The following is a 21,264-nucleotide window of genomic DNA, read 5'->3' as shown; positions in this document are numbered from 1 at the left end:
GGTTGTCTGCTGACAGGGTTGAGAGACAGAAAGGTTTCTTACAGAATCGTGGTTGAAGTTACATTTTTTGATTTATAATAAGTGTGATGAAAATAACTTGTAGTATAGTCCACAGAACATAAAGTTCCAGCAAGGAGACAAAGCAGAAAACAAAGTAGTTGCTTGTTTTGTTTTTGTTTTGTTTTTTTCCGAAAGAGACAATGGTCTATTCAAGTTCACTCCCTACCAAGCTCGAATTGTGTGAAGAAGAAGTTGTACCCTAGAGGTTCACTAGTCTGTAAAAGATAAACTTTATGTATGCACGTACAAACAGTGTTGACCACATTTACTGCCACTTGTGATACAAAACCTTAAAGTAAATAAATCTTGTGTTTTGGAACATAACATTTCAGGAAGAACCAAACACTTTTTCTGTATATTTTTTTCAGAAGGGCAAAATCTAAACGTAAAGAAAAATGACAATTATTTTGCACAACCTCCAGTTGGAAATAGACTTCCTCGGTAGCTTTTCCTGACGTTTTAACCAGAGAAATCATTGATTATTCCTCCTCGCATAAGCTGTCCAGGTCATCAAGGCTACGTTTTGCAGATTTAAATCAAAACACTTAAACGACAAGGTCAATTTTGTGTTTGATGAAGCATTTTTGTGTATGCTTTGGGCCAATATCCAGCTACAAATAAGTAATTACAACAACTGGGCCCCTCAGATTTCTTTAATTTGGTATTTCAAACATATCATGACAGACTGCACTCTAACAATGGGATAATAACAACCCAATTGTTATTATCCAATGGGATAATAACAACGGTACTTAACAGTGGGTAGGAAGTGCTTTTCCACATATTTATAAATTTTATATTTGTTTTCTGTTTGAAAAGTTTGTGGGTTAATAATTGGATATTTGAATACACGGACCAACATAGCAACTTAAAGCAGTATAATTCAGAATGAAATGTTTCAGTTGTCTTATTTTAAAAATAAAGACAAAAAAGACACCCCTTAATAAAGAGATTTATGTAAAATACATGTTTTTGTCTTTATTTCAAAATAAAGACAACTGTTCCAGTAAATGTAATGATTCTGTTAAGAAAATACAATTATGTCCTTAAGAGATATAACATGTTTTCCTTAATGAATCGATATAATTAAGTCAAAGGTAGAATTTCTCAAAATGTTCAGCGTTTGTGTGAAAAGGTCTGGATTAAGCAAACATAATTTAATCAAAAACCCTAGCAGAAATACATGTTTAATGACAAATGAAATGAAGGAACCCAATTATAGGATTGAGAACTATCTGCTCACAATAGTAGACATTATACACTCCTTTTATTTTTTTTGCTTAATACTACACATGATTATGTCGAATTCCAGCACCCAGATGGCCTTAAATGCACTCATCTCAAAAATAACTGTCACGCCACAGCATTTCAAAACTCAACCATTGCTGGCCTGAACTTTCTTTTTTTTTTTTTTTTTTTAATCATTATTTTTCATGGGACTGTGGACTGAGGGCTGGGGCTCTCTGCTTGCGGTCGCCGACACATCTGTGCGCTCCTCTGACGGGACGCAGTTTGGGAGGAAGACGGTCTCTGAGGTCGTCTGAACGTTAGGCAGAGGTTGTAGAAATGTTAGCGGGGTGGCTGGGTGGGAGCCAGAGCGAGAAGATGTCACCCAGTCAGATTTAAAGCGAGAGCTGTGGGAAACGCCTACAGGGGAGTCTTGAACCTCGTGTGTGTGTGTGTGTGTGTGGGTGTTGGGTTGTGCGGTTCGGGCTGAACCCCAGCAACAGACCCGGAGGACACCAAAACAGGCACGCATATTGACAGAGAACAAGACGACCCAGAAAACACGCCCACCATGACCCAAATCCACACACCTCGGTGTCGTTGTTGAGGTTCCACAGGTCCAGGCGGCCCATGCCGTCCACGGCGGCGAACATGGCAGGATGCACGGGCGACCACATGACGTCATACACATAGTCGGCATTGTCCTCAAAAGAGTACAGCGGTTTGTTGTGCTGAAAGAGAGAGAGGGGGAGGGGGGCGAGAGAAAATAAGAAGATATCTGTGGACGAGTGTTTGAGTGGCATGGTGCGAAATAGCACTGTACAAAAAGAGAAAGAGAAAAAAAAACGGAGAGATTACAGGAGATGACACATTGGAGATGGACGGAAAAAAAACAGAGCGAGAGACACAGAGTGAAAAAGGAATGGAGAGAGGGAGTGTGTGAGCTTCAGACAGAGCGGCGCTGCCTCAGCCTTGGGGCCTGTCTGGGTGCAGAGCCTAATTAAAAAGCCTTGCACATTCACACAGCGCCATAAAACCGCTGGGAGAGATGAAAGAGAAGGCCCCTCCACAAGGTATACTGTAACCTTAACACAACAGCTGTCAGAGAGATGGGAAGAGATAGAGAACGCAACGAGAGGGAAGGGGGGGGGGACGGCGGACGGCAACTAGGGGCGCTCCGAGGAGGACGAGCTCGTTCTGGGCGCGAACGGGTTAATTAACGACGAGTTTATTGGTTGTGTTCGGCGGTAAAGAGCGATTGTAATCTCGGCAATCACATCAGCTGACGATCGCTGTTAACATAAACTGATATTAATAAAAAATTATATCTGGTGCCGTGGGAGATGTGGGAGATTTACCTTTGCATGGAAAACTTGTCAGTGCTCTCTAGTGGACAAACACTAAATTACCATAACTTGCTATTATTTACAGTACGCTTTGTTGGAAAGGAGATCTCCAACACACAGAACACACACACAAAAATACACACACACACACAGGTCCAGTTTTGAATTTACATCAGAATGCAACAAAATTTGTAGAGATATTTACATGACTGTGTTATTTTATCTATTTAAGTGCTTGGAAGCAAACAAACAAACAAAAAAAAAAGGAGACGATGTTATTCCTCATAATTATTCATTTGGCCTGGCAACAATGTTTGGAGAATAACATTTTGGAACACAGTCAGGAATGAAGGATCAGCTGGCATTTGTTTATTGACTATTGTTTATTGTGTTCCCCAGTTACACTGGGAACAAAAGACAAGCACAGATAAACTGGTGACATTACATTATAAATATAAACGAGGAACATTTTTCTTTGTATATTTACATTGGTCAAATCTTTAAAATCATGACTAAATTCCAATTTTTAATCAATTTGGAGTTTAGAGACTTGTCGGCTCTATGTGTTGAGTTGTTTGGGGGGCTACCTGCTCGCAGTTAAGTTTTTTGTTATGTCATATTTCAATTCCAATAAAAAGATACAGCAAAAACTGGTCAAATTACAAAACATATAAATCTCAACTTGGACCAGTTTTACCAGTCTACTAACAAACTAAATGGAAAATTTACATTTCGAGCTCTCAATCAAACACTTTTACAGAAACACCTATATTTCTATTTTGTTTTGTACTGTTAGTTTTTATTACACTTTTACCAAAGTGTCACTTTTTTTCTGTAGCTGAGACTTTTAGTTGTTATGTCCTATCAGATGATTTTGAGCTTCTATTTAAGGGAAACATCTTTAATATGGTCTCTGCACAGGGCAATATTTAAAACACCACAAAACGCTGCGCCTCAGATAATCAACCTGTTGGACCAAACGAACGCCGTGCTCCTCCTAACGGCTCCCATCTTCGACGAAGCACACTTATCAGAGTTAAAATCGGAGATTCCACTTCGGCGTGTGTGACGGTGTGTAATCCCCATTTTTTCAGATTGACAACTCAAATTCCAAGGGCTTAAGAAACAAAACTGCGTTCCTGACAAGAAGAGAGGGAGGGGAGGAGACAGGTTGGCTGCAGGAGCGAAATAAAAGAATGTACAGTATTCCGTCTCTCTTCTTCATTCTTACCCCCTATTGCCTGCTGATTGTCTTGCTACAAAGTTTCTAGGAGACGATACGTAGGCACTTAGAAACGCGGCGTAAACAAACGTCCGAGTACATTTCGAGCTTCGACTGAAACAGTTTTCCAGTCAGATGACAGGAGGAGGACTCTTTTCTTGTTCTTTGCCTCGCGGTTTTTACATTCAATGCGTTGCTGGGCCGACGTTTAAAGTTCTCGACGTGCCATTCGCTCACTGTCCTCCTCCTTCACTCGTCATCTTTTATCACAACTCATCTTCCTGCAGTAACGCTTTTCTTTTTAATTGGCTTCAAAAATCTGTCACGTTGGGTATAAACTCAAAATTATACACGACTTACATAAAATCAACAGAACTGATTCAGGCTTAAGCTTCTGTTTTGGCCATTTCCACCGTCTCCTCAGATTGTGAAAAGTTTCAAAACTCATCTCAAAACATAGTTTAATCCGAGTGGCGCCACACAGAAAGTACCTGCTTGTCATTATCTTTCCAGTGATAGCAGGCTACAGAAGCTTCTTGCACGTCTGAGCAAAAGAGCCATACCTTAATAGAGTGCAATAAAGTAATACTGGAGGACCCGAACTCTGTTATCAGAACTCTGCAAGACCGAGCTGCAAAACATTAATTTTAGACTGGGCAAGACATGAAGTATTTCGTCACCTTCCTAAAATAACGACCGAAGTGATTTTCTGCCAAAAGTGATTTTTTTTCGTCTTTTTTTTTTTGTCAAAATCACTTAAGGCAAAAAAAAAAAAATGACACAGGTCATAATTTTAGGAAGGTGATGAGCTGCAGTACTAAGGAAAACAACAACATTAATAGAAGAAACACTGATCAAAACATTCTGGCATAAAATAAATAAATAAATAAATAAAACTACTTCTGTCCTAGTAGCTCTTTTGTGTCACGGCTCACAAAATGTGGTACCAGTGTGGACTGCCTCTGGCGGTACTGAGAGGAAATTTCAGTGTCAACTATTTACAGGTAAATAAGAAGCAACTTAACGCATGTTTTTTTTTATTACAGCAACCTTTTCCAGGAACCTGGAGAGTTTTCTCGGACCGCTGTTAGGCCCCCTGTGTTTCTATTGCGTTTGCCAGAAGAACGATCCTCGTCTAAACAGCCTTCAGCTCCACTAAAATGCTGTTTTTACACCATCAGATTTAAAACGGATCAATTACGTTTGCAAAGGCACTCCCAAATAGTGTCCGATTTTTGATTTTCTTTACTAAATTTTCTTCCACTGGCTAAAATCTGAAACGGTGAGCTCAATGCGGAGCAGCGCGTCTTGTTGGATATAAATATTAATTAATCTTAACAAGAGTGAAAGATTACATCTGTTGTACAGCGTAATGGAGACACTCTTGCTTTTCAGTATTGTTACCCAGGTTCACCGTGTCTATTAAGGTTTAAGCTAATTCCAGGTTTTGCGGCCGCACTGACACACTTTCATCTAATTACAATCCTTTCGTGTTCTGTGCTGTGTGAGAGCACACCGGGACAGACCCCTGCTATAATCTTATTTTCCAAAGACACCTACCGACGCTCAGCTCCAGACTTGATCCACACTCTTCAACAATCACCTGAACTGACAGTGACGCAGGCCTTTAATTAACTTCTTCAGAGAGCAGAAGTGGAATTATTATACTTCATCCAATCACTTAGTAGACGCCGGGTTTGGGGTCAAGAGAGCAAGGCGGTTCAAGTTATGCACAATCATAAACCCACTCCCAGCTGTCGCGACATCTTCAAACTCTGGCCCGGCGCAGAACGGTCTCGCTAACCACAATATTTGCACCGCTGAGAGTAAAAACATTACCAGGCTTCTGTACGACGGCCTTTTTGAACCGTGAGGGCAAACGTGCGAGTCAATACGAAAACAATTCTCAGTCGATCTGCGAGTACGCGCATGCGTGTGTGTGTGTGTGCGTCCGTGTGCGTGCGTGAGCGACCGGAGGATTGAAGGCCGACCTCCAGGGGATTTCAGCCCAGGCAAAAAACTGCCTTCTTAAGATATATGAGAGACATATGCGGTGTGTCTGTAGCCACACACCTTCACACCTCCAGGTAAGTGCCTGCCCACACACCAAACACGGGTTATGCTGGAAGAGAGACAGACATGCATTCCTGCGGTGGCCCTCAAAGGAGAGGGAATTTCCAAATCCTGAAAAAAATAACACGCTCTCCTGATGAAAATCCACAGAAATGTTTTAATATGTGTCACAGGGCTCTTTGCTCAAGCTTTATGGACTGGCTGCTTGCAAACCTGCGCCAGAATGCATCAGAATGCTTTATGGGCCTGTCGCAGCCAAGTATGAAAAGTAAAACATGATCCAGAATCGGGCTGTAGGTATAATGGGAAATTCATTATGTGTTTTATCATATTCAGCAAGCTTTTATAAAGATGATTTTCTTAACGGTTTCTTTTTTTTTAAAGTCTACATCAGCTTTTTCTAAACCAATAATTTGAACTTAGAATCCCAAGTCTGCTTCCTCCCACTGACTTCTATAATCAGTATCTTTTGTTCCTCTTATTTCTCTAAGTAATTCCGTGCGACACGTAAAATCACCCAGAACAAAAAAACTTCAGTCTCAGTAGCACAAAAATGTCCTGTCAGTGTTTTAACCAGCTTTTCTCTTATCCAGCCTCTCTCCGACAACAGCAGTGACTGTTTGGATTTCACTGCCGCCAAATGGAACTCGTCGCGTTCGTTTGGAGGGAAAGCAAATGCCCTGAGTGGACGAGGTCACTCAAACGCGCCGAGAGGAGGAGTGCCCACCTCCTGATTCTCTGAATGCGCCAGCGGCGTCCTGTCAGAGCTTTCGGTGGACTTTGCGGGGGACTTTGACAAACACATCGGTGAACACAGAAGCAAAGCATTTCTTCTGCGCGTTTGTCAAGTTAAGTGCTCAAAACGTAACAAGCGACGAAGACCAAGACTAAGACGCACGTTATGTATACATCTCTAAAGCATGTGTAGACTCTACCTGACTTGCAGCGCTATTCAAAAGTATTCACAGCCTTTTTTCCACATGCACACATGTTGCATATTCTGTTTAGATTTAAATTTATGCAACAACAAAAAGTCAGAAGGTGGTTTTCACATTTCTTTTTTTTTAATCTTAAAAGTGCGGTGTACATTTGGATTCAATCCCCAGCTGGTAGAGACATACCAAAAAAAGATTTGCAGATGCAATTGCAGAACATTCTTAACTCAGGAAGGGTTGAATATAAAATATAGACTACACTTTTTCTACTTCTATTTATTTATTTTTTTTTTTAAGTTTTGAAAGCCAGGGATAATTTTGTGTCTGACTTCATGTCAGTCTATCATAAACTCCCAACATAATACATACATGTTGTTGTAATGTGGCAAACATGTAAAAAGGTTCAGGAGGACTGAACACTATGGCAAAGTTATTTATTGGCAGACAATTTCACATAGAAAACATAATGCTTACCACTTAAATGACCCTCATTTCAATCTTTAAATCTTTTAGGAAACTTGATTTTGTGTGACTTTACATTCATAAATTTGAGAATAAAATTTCTTGGAGTTTTCTTTTCTTTTTTTTTTGCAATACATATTTTTACATTTGCCTACCTTGTTGAATTTCATTTTAGCATGATAAACATAAAGAACAAAAAGGTTTGGTTTGTGTTTGTGTTAGCTGATTTTGGAGGAACAATTACAAGAGGTGCTTTTGTAACACATTTAGGAATCTTATCCGATTAAAATCTATAAAGCACAAACGCAGCATCCCTTCTTTACTATTACTAAGAGAAAATGCCATATCAGTGTTTCTCCGGACAGCTCTGAGCCCTGGAGCATAACAACGTCTGGGAGGAGGAATTCAGGTCACCGTCATCAGAGTTCCTGGCTTCTGCTGATTAATTTCACAGTACACTCACACAGTAAATATATGCAACACATCGCAAAGAGCTTACTCCAACACACACACGCACACACACACACACACGCAAACACACAAATAGCAAGAGAAAGACTGATTTTCAAATAGTTGTTCATCCAATGTACTCAACTCCCTCCCCTCATTCTCTCAGGAGTCCCTCTAAGTAACCTTTCAGAGACCACAATCAACCCCCCACACATCTGTTCCCTCTGCCATTTTCTCCCTCCCTCACACACACACTCGCACACACATCGACTCACACACGGCGTACCTTGGTGCTCCAGAGTTTGACGGTCCAGTCGAAGGAAGATGTAATAAAGAGGTGGGAGAAGTCTACAGTGCCCACTGCACTGTGACAGCTGATTCCCGTAACCGGCCCCTGGTGGCCCTCGAACATTTCACAGATGCCCGCTTTACTGGAGAAGACGACAACGAACGTTGATGATTAGTTTTAAAAATTGAACAGCATTTTTTATTTTTTTTAGAACACTAAGAGACTTTGGGATCAATTTATTAAGGAATCAGCCAACTTATGAAGCATTAAGAGCATTTTGATTCCTTTGGCACAATTCTAATTTCTCTTGAAAGAAAAAGTGAAATCTTCTTATTAAACCAGTTTCTAGTTCATATTTCATTAGCTTATTTAATTGAGTCAAATTTCTTAATTAACGTGCACTATTGCTATGTTCATCATTTTTGCTCTTGTGAATGTGATCTTGTCAAAACCACAACCAGAATAAAAATCAAATAAATAAAGAAATAAGTGTAAACATGCCGGCTGCTGATGATTTCTCCTTACACTGATCCACAGAATATGTATTTAAAAAGTGACAAAAAGAGGAAAAACAGGCCTAAATGTGTCTAATTTGAGAAAATAATTACATTTCAAATCATTTTTTTATTATTTTGGTTCTCTCCTTGTACTACACTCCTATGTTTAACCTCAACCTGGACTTTGTTGTCGTTCTGACCAGTGGATACCGATTTCTATAATAATTATATTTAACATAAAAATATATATTTTCTTGCTTTTCATGGACATAATTCATTCCTAAGAGGTCAGATTTGCTGTAACACAGTTTTATTTCTTAGATAAACTGACAACACATGTGGATTATTAGCTGTTTTTAGCGTCATAGATAACAACCAGCTCATTAGCATCGCTAATGTAATGATAAACAGCAGACTGTTTCCTAGAGAATGTAAACTTTTACCTTGTAGGAGCCAGAATGAACAGCTGACAGAGAAAATATTCATTTTAAATAACTTCATACATCTCATAGCTAACACTGAGTCCTCTTCCCTTTCCTTCCACACTGAAGAGTGTTGTGATTGTCATGACGTCTTAGGGCTTAGGCATGTGCTTACTGCTCAAAAAAAAAAAAAAAAAAAAAGAGACGGGGTATTTGAACGGCTGTTAAAAATGGTCATCAGAGGTCTGGCTAAAAAACATTAAAGTTATGAGTTTACCTCTAAATATTTTATCTATATTTAGTTAGCTGGTAAACTGACCAAATCTTTGCATGAAGGCACGAAACATTTCACCCACCTGCCATGTCTGGATGCGGTATACACGGTGCCTTCCTCGCTCCCCACCACATAGTTGTTGACATCCCCCGTGGGGAAAGCCATACCCGTCACCGCCACGGGTTTGGATTTGTTGTACACGAGTTCCATGGTCTCCTACAAACAGGGAGGTCATGGAGTTGGTAAACTATGCACTTCAAAGCCTTCAAGTACACACAAAGTCATGATTTATATCAATAACTGACAGTTTTTTAGAAATCTTTTAGGGGAAAATAATAATAATAGTAAAAAAAAAACATGTTTGCTCCATTTTAACATCCAAGAACTACTGAGCTACAACAGCTTTTCCCTGTAAAAATCTTAACATCAAGTCCTTCCGGCAGGTTGTGGGAACCGCGTGTCTGACGAGTGACATTTTTCACTACCTGAGGCTGAGAGAGCATGTCGAGGCTCCACGAACACATCCTCCCGTCCGTAGACACGGTGATCAGGTTGTTGGCATTCTGGGTGCCCACCACGTTCACGCAGTATACCGGGTGCTGTTGAGGCAACATACATGAACACGGGCGCGGGGCGAAACAACGTGCTGCAGTTATGACAGTTCTCATTAAAGTAACATCTCTGACAAATCCACCTAGCAAACAAAACAAAATCCCGGAAAATCGTTTTGCCTGGAAGCATTTAAGTGTTCTTCAATCCGACATCCTGTGTGTTAAATATTCAGACGATTCCTAATTGCAAAAGGCTGACAAAACCACAACCGTTTTCTGAACCTTCAAAATTTGCTGTTAATAATATGAAATTTGTTAAAACACCCTTATTCCTATTATACAGTTAAACAGTGAAACACATGACATAATGAGATACTTTAAGGACCAAAAGCACAGAGGGTTGGCAGGCAACTTGCATGCCAGAGTGCAGTGGTCCTTTTCAATCCCTTTACGCTTGGGACATGTGCTGCTGTTCAAATCCATGAGTGTGTGAAGCCATTATATCATTACTGGCCAGTAATTGATTTGTCTGCTGGGCTGCACAAAGGGCCCATTCAGCAATCAGCACCATGCTAGTAAGCTAGACTTCACTAACTGGAGGGGACAAGAGCGGCAACCTCTTCAAGACTACCATACAGAAGGCATGTGGCAATGCAAGGGGCTACATGACTAAGACTATAAAAGGACTTGCTGCTTGTGTCCATGCATTGGTAATTTGTTGAGAGTGAGCAAGTTCACTGGAGTTAAAACTGGGCAATCTGTTCGATGTGTTTTCTCTTTTTCTTTTTTTCCTCTCACAACAAGTTGTACACTCACCCTGGAATGCAAAATATGACATTTACAAAACTGAACATTTTGTAATACAAAAAAAAAGTCAGAAAACATATTTAGTAGAAGACAACATTTCAGGAAAAAAAGTAGTGTTTGCATAAATCTGGTTTTGTTGGGTCTACAGTAATTATGCAAAGTTCACAAAATATTGTTTTGCAATACATTTACTGTATGTTCTGCTTTTTTTCTTGCTTTTTTCTAAACTATTGACTTTTTTTGTTGCCATTTATTGTTGTTTATATGATTTCCTAAATGAATTTTGCACCTGAAGGTTGAACTGTCTATTTCGCTTCAACTAGCATTGTACGGGAGCACATTCATATCAACATCTTAATATTTCCAGGCAAATGTTTAGATAATGCCAATGTTTCCTTGTCTGAAAGAAACTGATAAGTCTGATCCAGAGCAGTATTTGCAGAGATCAGAGGCTGAACTGATCGGTAGCTGCGTTTCCATTAGAAATGTGCGCAAAACTTTAATATTCTGCTAATGTAAAAAACAAAAAACAAAAAAAACAATTTCACAATTGAAACAATTAGAATAAAACATGAATGAGTTTGTTCAGTCAGTACAAAAGTACGCAGCACCAACAAGCTCTTCTTGTCATCTTTGCTACACCCAAAAACAAAACCATTGACTTTTTATTGAAAAACTTGAGTTTTTTTTTTAAATTAGTGTATTAACTTTATAAAATTTATTTTCATAATTCCAGTTTGCACAATTGTTGGATCCACTGATCGATGGAAATGGAGCTTAGAGACATAGCGGGATCTAACATTTGTATTTTCTTGTTTTTAACAGTGTCTTATGTAAAAAAAAAAAGGGCCTTACAGTGTGTGCTGCAGCAGAGAGGGGAGTCCTCTGCACCGGGGTCCGGCGGTGACTCCGGTTGTCCCACAGAACAATCTGTCCCGAGTAAGTTCCTCCTACCACCAAGTTCGGATGAAACTTAGCAAAACCGACGGATACGACCGGAGACTGTAAAGAGAGGAGAAGAAAGAGTTTTTGGGAAAAGGGATACCTGGGTGTTTCATTACGATGAGGCGGGTTTCACAAGATATTAGTTAAACAACACAGAAAAGACATGAGTGCTAAAATGCGTCGGACTGGTGAAATTATGAGACGAGACATCATCAGGTGGTGAGAAAAGAGAACGACACGAATTTAAAGCGGTCACGCTCGACTGGGTGGGAGTTGAAACCAGTCACTGAGACGACGAAATGGGTGGCAGTCGTGGGGAAACAGACAGAGACGGAGATGATGAGCTCGGCCACTGAGAGGGTCTGCTGAGGAGAGGAGAGAGGGGTGACGCTGGGGTGGAGACCAGACAAAGAGGGGAATTGTGGACCCCGTCCGCCCCAGCCGTTTCACGTTACAGCATCAAAACTCCAGCAGCCACTGGAGCGCTCACCGTGGCCTCCATCACAACAAGGCGCAGCCTTGAACTCCCTCCCGCCCCTCGTTGCCGCGCTTATTGAGTTTTGGTTCCTCTTCGGCGCTCGTTCCGTATTGGCTTCTGCTCGGCGCAGCCAACTGCCCCTGACCCCGGGGTCACCGGAGGATCTCCTCGACTCGATTATGAGAAAATGTTTCATCCCGTTGCGTAGCGCAACAGGAGGGTAAGTGGTGTAACGCTTTAACAAATTGAGAGGAGAAATAATTTACAAGCACAACAGCGCCAAGTGAAGCTCTCAGACACAAATCACAATTAAAAACAGAGCAACTACAAGATGCAGGGTGCATTCTGGAGCAGCGTCGTTGCCTAACACGGCCGTAGATTTATTAGACGGAGCTCAGCTGACACGTTTATTGGTCTTGAAGACTGGATGCCAGATATCTGGCTCTTAAAAAAGCAGCTTAGCGTGTGCATGGAGACCAAATTTGTCATTAATGATCAGAATCCTACTCCTAATCACTGCATTAACAAGGAAGTCATTGATGTAATAATGGTTTCATGACAAATTGCAATTTGGTATTCTAACAGCTCCAATTTAAAAATAATAACGCATTAGTGGAATGGATGTTGCTAAAATTTGTTTTGTGATGCTAGCCCAAAACAAAAATAAAGATCCAGCCACAATGACCACCTCCCAGGAAAACCTCCACTAACCTCTGTGTTGCCACTAACATTGAGCACAGCAGCAATAGGCACAACTATGGCCAAGAAGACCAAATGCACACTGCAGTCGTAGTACTCCTTTATTTTCTTCTCCGTCCATCCCTTCCAGCACACCATGTGCAAAGCAGCCAAAACCCCACTTCAGTTTGAAGGGCGATTGGAAAACAAACCAGAAGGAAAGAAAACCCTACGCAGTCCTTATTTTGCGTTTCTGTTCCTCCAGAGGCATCACCGAGTCCAGAGGAAAGGCTCTGTAGTCGCCTCAGATGTCGAGACTCAAAATAAACAGAGCTTTTGGCGATAAAAATAAAGCCGCTCATTGGCTGCCATGAGGGCTCTTTCTTTATTTACACAGTGTGACAAAAGGGGATTGTGGTTTTCGGCTTTATCAGCATGTATTACGAGCCAGGCTTGCATGGCCAACATGCTGTTGGGCTTGTTAACAAGAAGCTGAGAGGGCAATAATCACCTAAACTACAAAACATAAATATTAAAAGGTCTGAATGACATTAAACATCTACAGTAGATTGCAAAGGTATTAATATTCTTTGGACATGTTTTACATTTTGGACATTTTGCGCTAGATCAATGCAAAGTGCAACACAAATGTGAAGTAAGAGGGAAATAGAGGATGCACTTTCAATTGTTTTTGCAAATAAAAATTTCAAAAGCGTCATTTGTATTCAATTCCTGAACCTTTTGCAAACTCGTGCAGGTTTTCTTCCTGCATACAGCTGCATTCATCATCCCATCCACATTGACACGCCTCCCTGTCCCTGTTAAGAAAACAGAACCTCCACAGCATGATACTTCCACTGCCATGCTTTACTACAGGGATTTTTCAATTGCGTTCAAACTAGAATTGAGAATCTTCACAATCATTCTGAAGCCATAATGAGATCTTTGTTGCAACACTCGGCTCAGAATGAACCCGTGGAACGCAAACAAAAATTTACAACGCTTAAGGAAAAGAATAAAAATGCTTAAAAATGTAAAACACTAGAAAAATTGGAAGCAAAACTTAGACAACAGACCTTTAGTGTCTCCTCCAAAATGCCAATATGTCATCCACTGGTTCCATGGGATTTTTAAAGCACTATTTACATAAAGTGCAGCTTGTCCCAGAGCGATCTAGAAATGGGCTGGTGGTCAAGTTGACTGTCGGTGGGAGTGTTTATGAGTCTATGCATACCATCTTGTTTGTGTGTATCTCAGAAGGGGTGAGTGTGTGCGTGCGTGTGTATGTGTGCAAAGGTGAAATGGGGAAAGAAACCATATGAAATCATATGGCTTGCAGCACAATGCAAACAGTGTATGGCCGACAGCCATGCACTGTGTAGAGGAATAGCACATGGCTGTGCAATGCACTGTGTAACGCTTACAGTGTGTTTCTTTTTCATATTTACACATAACGCTCATTAAATTAGACCAAAATGTCTCAATCACAAACTGTAGACAGGCTCCGATAAGGTTTTCAGCGTCTCTCTGAAGCCAAGATGGTAAGAGGATCACCAATTCCACCATTGTTGTGCAGAAAGATAGTGCAGCAATACCAGAATGGTGTTACCCAGCGTAAAATAGCAAAGACATTTAAGTTATCATCATCAACCGTGCATAACATCATCAAAAGATTCAGAGAATTTGGCACAATCGCTGTGCGTAAGGGCCAAGGCTGTAAAACTCTACTGGATGCTCGTGATCTCCGGGCCCTTAAATGTCACTGCACCTCAAACAGGAATGCCACTGTCAAGGAAATAACAGCATGGGCTCAGGAATACTTCCAGAAAGCATTGTCAGTGAACACAATCCACCGTGCCATCCGCCGCTGCCAGCTAAAACTCTACAGTGCAAAGAGGAAGCCATTTCTAAGCAAACTCCACAAGCTCAGCCGTTTGCACTGGGCCAGGAGTCATTTACACTGGGACGCCATGTCATCCGGACCAGAGAAGACAAGGATAACCCAAGCTGCTATCAACGCTCCGTTCAGAAGCCTGCATCACTGATGGTATGGGGTTGCATGAGTGCTGGTGGCCTGGACAGCTTGCATGTCTGGAAATGCACCATTAATGCAGAGAACTATGTTCAGGTTCTAGAACAACATATGCTCCCATCTAGACGTCATCTCTTTCAGGGAAGACCCTGCATTTTTCAACAAGATAATGCCAGACCACATTCTGCAGCAATCACAACATCATGGTAGGAGAAGGATCCGGGTACTGAAATGGCCAACCTGCAGTCCAGATCTTTCACCTATAGAGAACATTTGGCGCATCATAAAGAGGAAGATGCGACAAAGAAGGCCCAAGACGATTGAACAGTTAGAGGCCTGTATTAGACATGAATGGGAGAGCATTCCTATTTCTAAACTTGAGAAACTGGTCTCCTCTGTCCCCAGCCATCTGTTGAGTGTTGTAAGAAGAAGGGGAGAAGGGGAGATGCCACACAGTGGTAAAAATGGCCTTGTCCCAACTTTTTGGGGATTTGTTGACGCCATGAAATTTTGAAACAACATATTTTTCCCTTAAAATGATACATTCTCACAGTTTAAACTTTTGACCTGTGATTTGTGTTCTATTGTGAATAAAATATTAGATGTTGCCATCTCCACATCATTGCATTCAGTTTTTATTCACAATTTGTTTAGTGTCCCAACCTTTTTTGGAATCCGGTTTGTATATCTAGATCTCATGTTCATCTAATTTAAGAGGTACCTTGTTACTTTTGGATTTACGAACATGTGACAGACGTGAGGATTCAGCCCAACCTTCCAGTTGGGACATAACCAAAGAGCCACGGCTGTCCTGAGTCTTCCAACGACAGAAGAGTGTGAGAAAAAATCTAATTCTGTCCTGTTTCTTATTTTCTTTTCTTTTGTGTGAGAAGCAACACATGTGTTTTAAATAAAAAAAAAAAACTACTGTAAACCATTGGCCACAATAAAAGTGAAGGAACTGATAACCTGACCTCCGTCACACGGTACAAAATTCCTCTCATAAGCAAAAACTAGCACTACATTGCTCAGCTGGTGCTTTTATTCTAATATGTGTGTGTTTAAATATTTACTGCATACATATTTGTGATGTATTTGTCCAAGTGCAACAGCAACACATATGTTGTTTCCATTTTTAAAAATCCAAAAATATGATTTAAATTTTGCTATTAGCACCGTCAAAACTGGAAAATAAACACGTGAATCCACTTGAATAAACAAACACAAACACAGAACGTCCATGTCCTCCACTCGCTCTATTTTCCTCTACAAGTCACCACCCTACATAAACATCTCTACCCCACATGAGTAATGACAGAGAGAAGCTAAATCAAATCAAGAGACCCCTCAATTTGCTCCATATGTTAGTTTAACTCAAAAGCCCTATCAGTGTCGCCATCTTAAGAGGAAAATTCCCAAATAAACTCTGAGTCCCCTTTTTGAGAAACCGCAGGTCATGCCACCATTCCCCTCATGTACTGTCGGGCTTAGTGGAGGTGCTACCGAAAATTAAGACCGGCTCTGTCCCAAAGACGGCAAGATGTACGACAGAAACTTGGGCGTTTTCACAAATGTCATTCTGGCTACATTATATGGATTTTTCTAAATTCATCTTATGCAGTCATGCCCACAAATAGAGTGAATTATATGGTCAATTAGTTACTGACTGGAAGTTTTTCAGTTAAAATATTTTATAATTTAGCTGAACACGTACATGGCTTTGATCTAATTGTCCTTAAATTGTAAGCCTCTGCCATCGGTTAGTTAACTCACTGCATGAGTTGGAGGGAAATTATGTGCCGTCTAAAGTACTCAGTGCAAAACATATTTTGGGGCAGGTACCCTCCATATTTAACAGCAACATACATACAGAAGCCTGGTAAGAAATTCACTGTTATATTCCAGCAGCATAATCTCATGTTGAATAATTTACAAAAATGTAATCTTTTATTGGTGGACGTTCAATCAGTGAGAAAAAAAAAATCAAAAAACGCTCAACATTAAGAAATACTTATTCTCATTTCTAACAAGTCAAACAATTACAGTTGAATAAATGTAACTCATTTACTACTTCACTTTTTCAATAGCTACATTTTTAGCTGCAAAATATCATGGAGTAATACAATAATGCTATTATAGAGTAATAATATTGGTACTAAAGAAAGTGACAGAGATTTCTCAAGCTGCATGGCGCATAAGGGCGCAGGAGAGCCCCTCCCACACTTGTTACTGGGAACCTTCGGGTCAGCTTCATGACAGGAAGCAACTACAGTTTTCCTTCACTTACAAGAAAGGCTAATTTGCTTGTTTGGAAATTTTCACAGTTGCAAAAACCATGGGCAGTCATGGAAACTAAAGGAGCCACTAACATACTTCCAATGTTATACTGTAATGAGCAAGACGACAATTCTGCTCACTCCATTTTCCAAAACAAGCAAGTAGAAAACTACTACTGAATTATTCTGTTATTGCTTAAGCTTTGTGTCTAAATCCAAATGGCATTATTAAAATAACATTTTTCTAACTGTAACAGTAAGCATCCAATATGGAGTAGGGATAATTGCTGGAGTTTAGTTTTACATAGATGCATTTAGATGCAGTTTCACATTTTTTAAAAATCTTTGTGACTATAGAGTGATACTTTGAAAGTGTGGTATTTTTACTTACGGTTAGCATACCGTGAGAATCTCACACAGTCTACTCAGCAGTACAGTCTGGTAAGCAGCACTAGCAAAAACAGCTCGCTGGTACGACTTTCAAGGATAAAAGACACCGTCAATCTTGTAATTCGGCTCACAGTAAGATGGCAATTAGCTAAACCAATTTTTATAAATGTCTTTCTTTTTTTTTTTTTTTACTGAATCAAACACAGCTTAAATTTCACAAACCAAAAGAGAGCTTTTCTTTATTTCATTTCCTAGATGTGTTAGTCACACGAGCACATCTGTCTAAACAGTGTGATTGCATCGTGATAACAAAACTAACTCGATGCCAGGCCTGACATTTCATTTCCAAACTCAAAGTGGCTCTGCGGAGGGTTTCTTTTTTTTTTATCTCACATGCAGAGGAGGTTAGACACCTGCTAAGTCATCTCCTGTTAGACCAAAAGAAGAGGATGTAGACACACTGGGCGACACTCCTGCTGTCAGAACAGTTGGGTTTTATTTCTATCCTCGGGCAAAGTCTGCTGTGATTGTGTGTGTCTGACGAAGAAAGTCACTCAAGTATCATCCTATGTTCCTTCTACACCAACAACTGGGATTTGGCAGTTCTGACAGCCTGCATTATATCATGGAGAATTGTTCTGTAAAGGGTAAAACACAAACAGTGCACCACGATGAAAGACGGCACCCGACAAGGGAATGTAGAGAAACAAAGCTGGCGATTGGTCATTTGTTGTTTACTATAGCACTAAAGTGCTGAAAGTCAGTTCAGACACAGGGAAATTAAGTGAAAGTGCTATTGAAATGAAAGAAAAGTCCTAGTAGAGAATGCCAGATAGCATGTCTTCCCAATCTCCGTGCCGTATCCCTCGTCTCCCTCTGGCCTCCGCCCCTCTATCTCTCTTACCGCACTCATCTGTTTTCAACTCTGCCTTATCAGGACCAGATGGATCCCACTGTCTCTCCCTGCATCAAGGCTACGCAGCCTCGCCTCTCTCCCGACCACCTTTCTCCCCCTGGCTTCGCTCGTTTATGACACCCCACAGATTTTGTCACTCTGCGGTTTCTGGCACGGACCAAGAATTACCGAGCCAGAGTCTCCATTTCACCGAGCAAACAATGGAGCATAAGAACGAGGAAGAGGCTCTGGGAGCACATACCGGGCCCTTTTTCCTCTGTCTCTTGGATCTGCTTTTCCAGTATTTTCCGGCATTTTTGCTTGGATTTTTTTTTCCCCCACCCGAAATTAAAGAAAAACACGCTGAAATGTTTTTCCTTTTACAATATTCTAATTATATGGACATGCACACTTATTTTAAAGTACGGTTTTTGTTTCACAGCAAATCACATGCAAGACTGTGTCAATTTGCTTCAGTTTTGGCCGTTTTTGAGAAAACTAACAACATAAAAAAAAGTCACTTTCTCAGAAATATGTGCTGCAGCTCGGTTCCAGGCCTCTGAACTGGCGTATTCATTACAAAACAATGCTTTTGTTGATACTGCTGATGTCTTCTTTAACTGAGAATTAAAATAAATGACATTTTGGTGTATACACTGACGGCTTTCTTACAGACATCACTGATTACTTGGCAAGGTTGCCGCAGCGGCAAAGGCAGACAATTGGAAGAAACGGCTCTGGATGGATCACATGTAGGCTCCCATTTCTAGTCTTAATGATTTGTACAGATGTATAACAGCAATGAAAATAGATGAGTGTGGATATTTCCTTCTTTTTCCAGCATCTTGCACATAGAGCACATTTGGTTGTTCGTCCTAAATCTGCTGTAACACTGTTATCTATTTTTGCTATATGTGCTGTTTTTTTCAGGGAAACAACAAGGATATAAATATTAAGGATCAAGACATATTATTTCTTTTGTGTCCTCCCTTTAATGAACCCACTTTTTGAATAATTTTAGATCAATTCTGCACATCCTTTTACATTTAATCTTCAACGCCCTGCACAAGACAGTGAGGGGAACTGACAGTGAACTCATTGTGTGAGATCTCTGCTGAAGACAGGGAACAGAGCTCTGAACACACGCCCTTCTCGTGAAGTTTTTGAAGTGCCGCCATTAGTCTTCACCTACTGGTAAATGGCGTCCTGGCATTGAAAGCTGTTTTTACATTAACTCATTGTTTTACCTTTTTTATGTTCCCTATTATCTGTTTAATGATGTTTCTGCCCAACGCTGAAGATCGCAGAGAATCACTGTCTTCCTTTGCTCCGCTTAATTCATCGTACGATGAGATTGCAATAATTCCATTTGAATTATGACACAGTTTCTGCATCCGTCTCTTCCAACACTTCTTTCCGCTCCGCTCCATACAAGCTCCATTTGTGGGAATCAGACATCCTGGAAGTGCCAGCGTTTCCGATAGCAACGCAGAGGATATTGATAAAAATATGACTGAGACCAATGAGATGTGACAGTAGCGGCGGGGGTTCTCAAAGGGAGGCGTGCGGTCGGGGGAGTTGAGGCAGAGGTTTTGAGCCAAATGGGCCCCTTTCATGTGGTGCAACTCTGCCCACTTGAGAGGCTGGTGTGAAGTTACAAGATTGGACCCAACTGGGATGAGGCGATGATGGGTCCCACTGTCAAGATGGCCGTGACGAGAGGAGCCACGCTGGTAGCAGAATCCGCAGCAGATGCAAAACCTTTTCTGCAGTACAAACCCCTCCCCACACACTCTCAACATTGCAGGTTAATGGCTCCAGAATTGGGGTCACAATACTTACTCAGTTCATGTCAAATAAAATCTAGGAAAAAAAAAAAGGCTGATTACGAATCATGTTGAAATGAATTACTAGGCTGAACAGTTTCGCGTTTTGAGTTCAGGGTTTGTTCAGTTTGTAAATTACTGATTTCAGTGAACATAATGTTGCTGCTCAAATTATATACTTTTGAATTGTTATAAAAGAACAATACTGCCAGAAAACATATACATATTGAACATAAGTTAAAAAAAAGACTATTGCTGATGTATAAAACAAAGGATGAATATAAAAAATACAATTTCAGACTACTGTGAAGAACGGTGAAGGATCTGTGATGCTGTGGGCCGGTTTCTTTTCCAAAGCCCCAGAAAATCTTAAGGTGCATCTTTTTAAAAACGCTGGAATGTTATATACAAATCTGAAATGACAGTGCCAATATGTCTATAAATAGGATAATGATTTTACACATATTTACAAATTGTTTTTTTTTTTTAGAATAAAAAGTGTAAACCAAAGCAGTCAAAGCAGCTACAGGAACAGACACAAATACAGAACAAAAGGAATTAAAACATTAAGTGTAATTTTAATCGCATTTTTTTTTTAATTTGACATATGTTTTAGCAAACCACAATCTGTTTTCAGTAAGTAGTCTAACACAGTGCAACACCAAAGCACCGTTTAATACGGCTACGATATTTATGCTAGATTCCCACAGCGCACAGCCCCAAACAATGCTGACGCTTTGCCAAAACATAAACCTCCTCATTACAATCAATCACATCGAGATTTTAGAGACGTAACGCCTGCAGTACCTGATTGGTACAGCTCTGTATACACTGGAGCTCTGTAAAACTTTTACAAGGAACAGAAAATCTTGTTCTATTCAATTTCTCTGTATGCTTCCCTCAACGAAGCTCTCCTCACCTATGAGCCGATTAATCCTATCTTAAACTTTATAAAGCTTATTTCTCGCCTGAAAAGCTCAGGCTTTGTCTGTTCTATGAACACACATTGATAAGAAAAAAAGAAAGAAAGAAGCCTGACCTGGGGCCCCAAAAATTTAATATTCAATCAATCATAGTCTTAAACAATAAACCCCAAAGCTAAATCCAACCTCAACCACAGACCCACTTT

The 21,264-nt window shown here is 40.4% G+C and overlaps 1 protein-coding gene across 1 annotated transcript in view; it reads right to left on the bottom strand.

Moving 5' to 3' along the window:
• Window positions 1-21,264, bottom strand: part of LOC103145310 (cytoplasmic dynein 1 intermediate chain 1-like) — a gene marked incomplete at its 5' end in the record, with an annotated part of 63,021 nt that overhangs the window by 15,720 nt on the left and 26,037 nt on the right. Inside the window, 5 exons of the mRNA XM_016676683.1 lie at window positions 1,878-2,018; window positions 8,062-8,206; window positions 9,340-9,473; window positions 9,743-9,856; window positions 11,471-11,617. Of these exons, the coding sequence (XP_016532169.1) occupies window positions 1,878-2,018; window positions 8,062-8,206; window positions 9,340-9,473; window positions 9,743-9,856; window positions 11,471-11,617 (681 nt within the window). The remainder of the gene's footprint in view (window positions 1-1,877; window positions 2,019-8,061; window positions 8,207-9,339; window positions 9,474-9,742; window positions 9,857-11,470; window positions 11,618-21,264) is intronic.

The sequence above is a fragment of the Poecilia formosa genome, unplaced genomic scaffold (assembly GCF_000485575.1).
Source record: "Poecilia formosa unplaced genomic scaffold, Poecilia_formosa-5.1.2 Scaffold139, whole genome shotgun sequence".
Taxonomy (NCBI): Eukaryota; Metazoa; Chordata; class Actinopteri; order Cyprinodontiformes; family Poeciliidae; genus Poecilia; species Poecilia formosa.
Note: the sequence above shows the minus strand (reverse complement) of the source record. Positions and strands in the feature narration are given on the sequence as shown.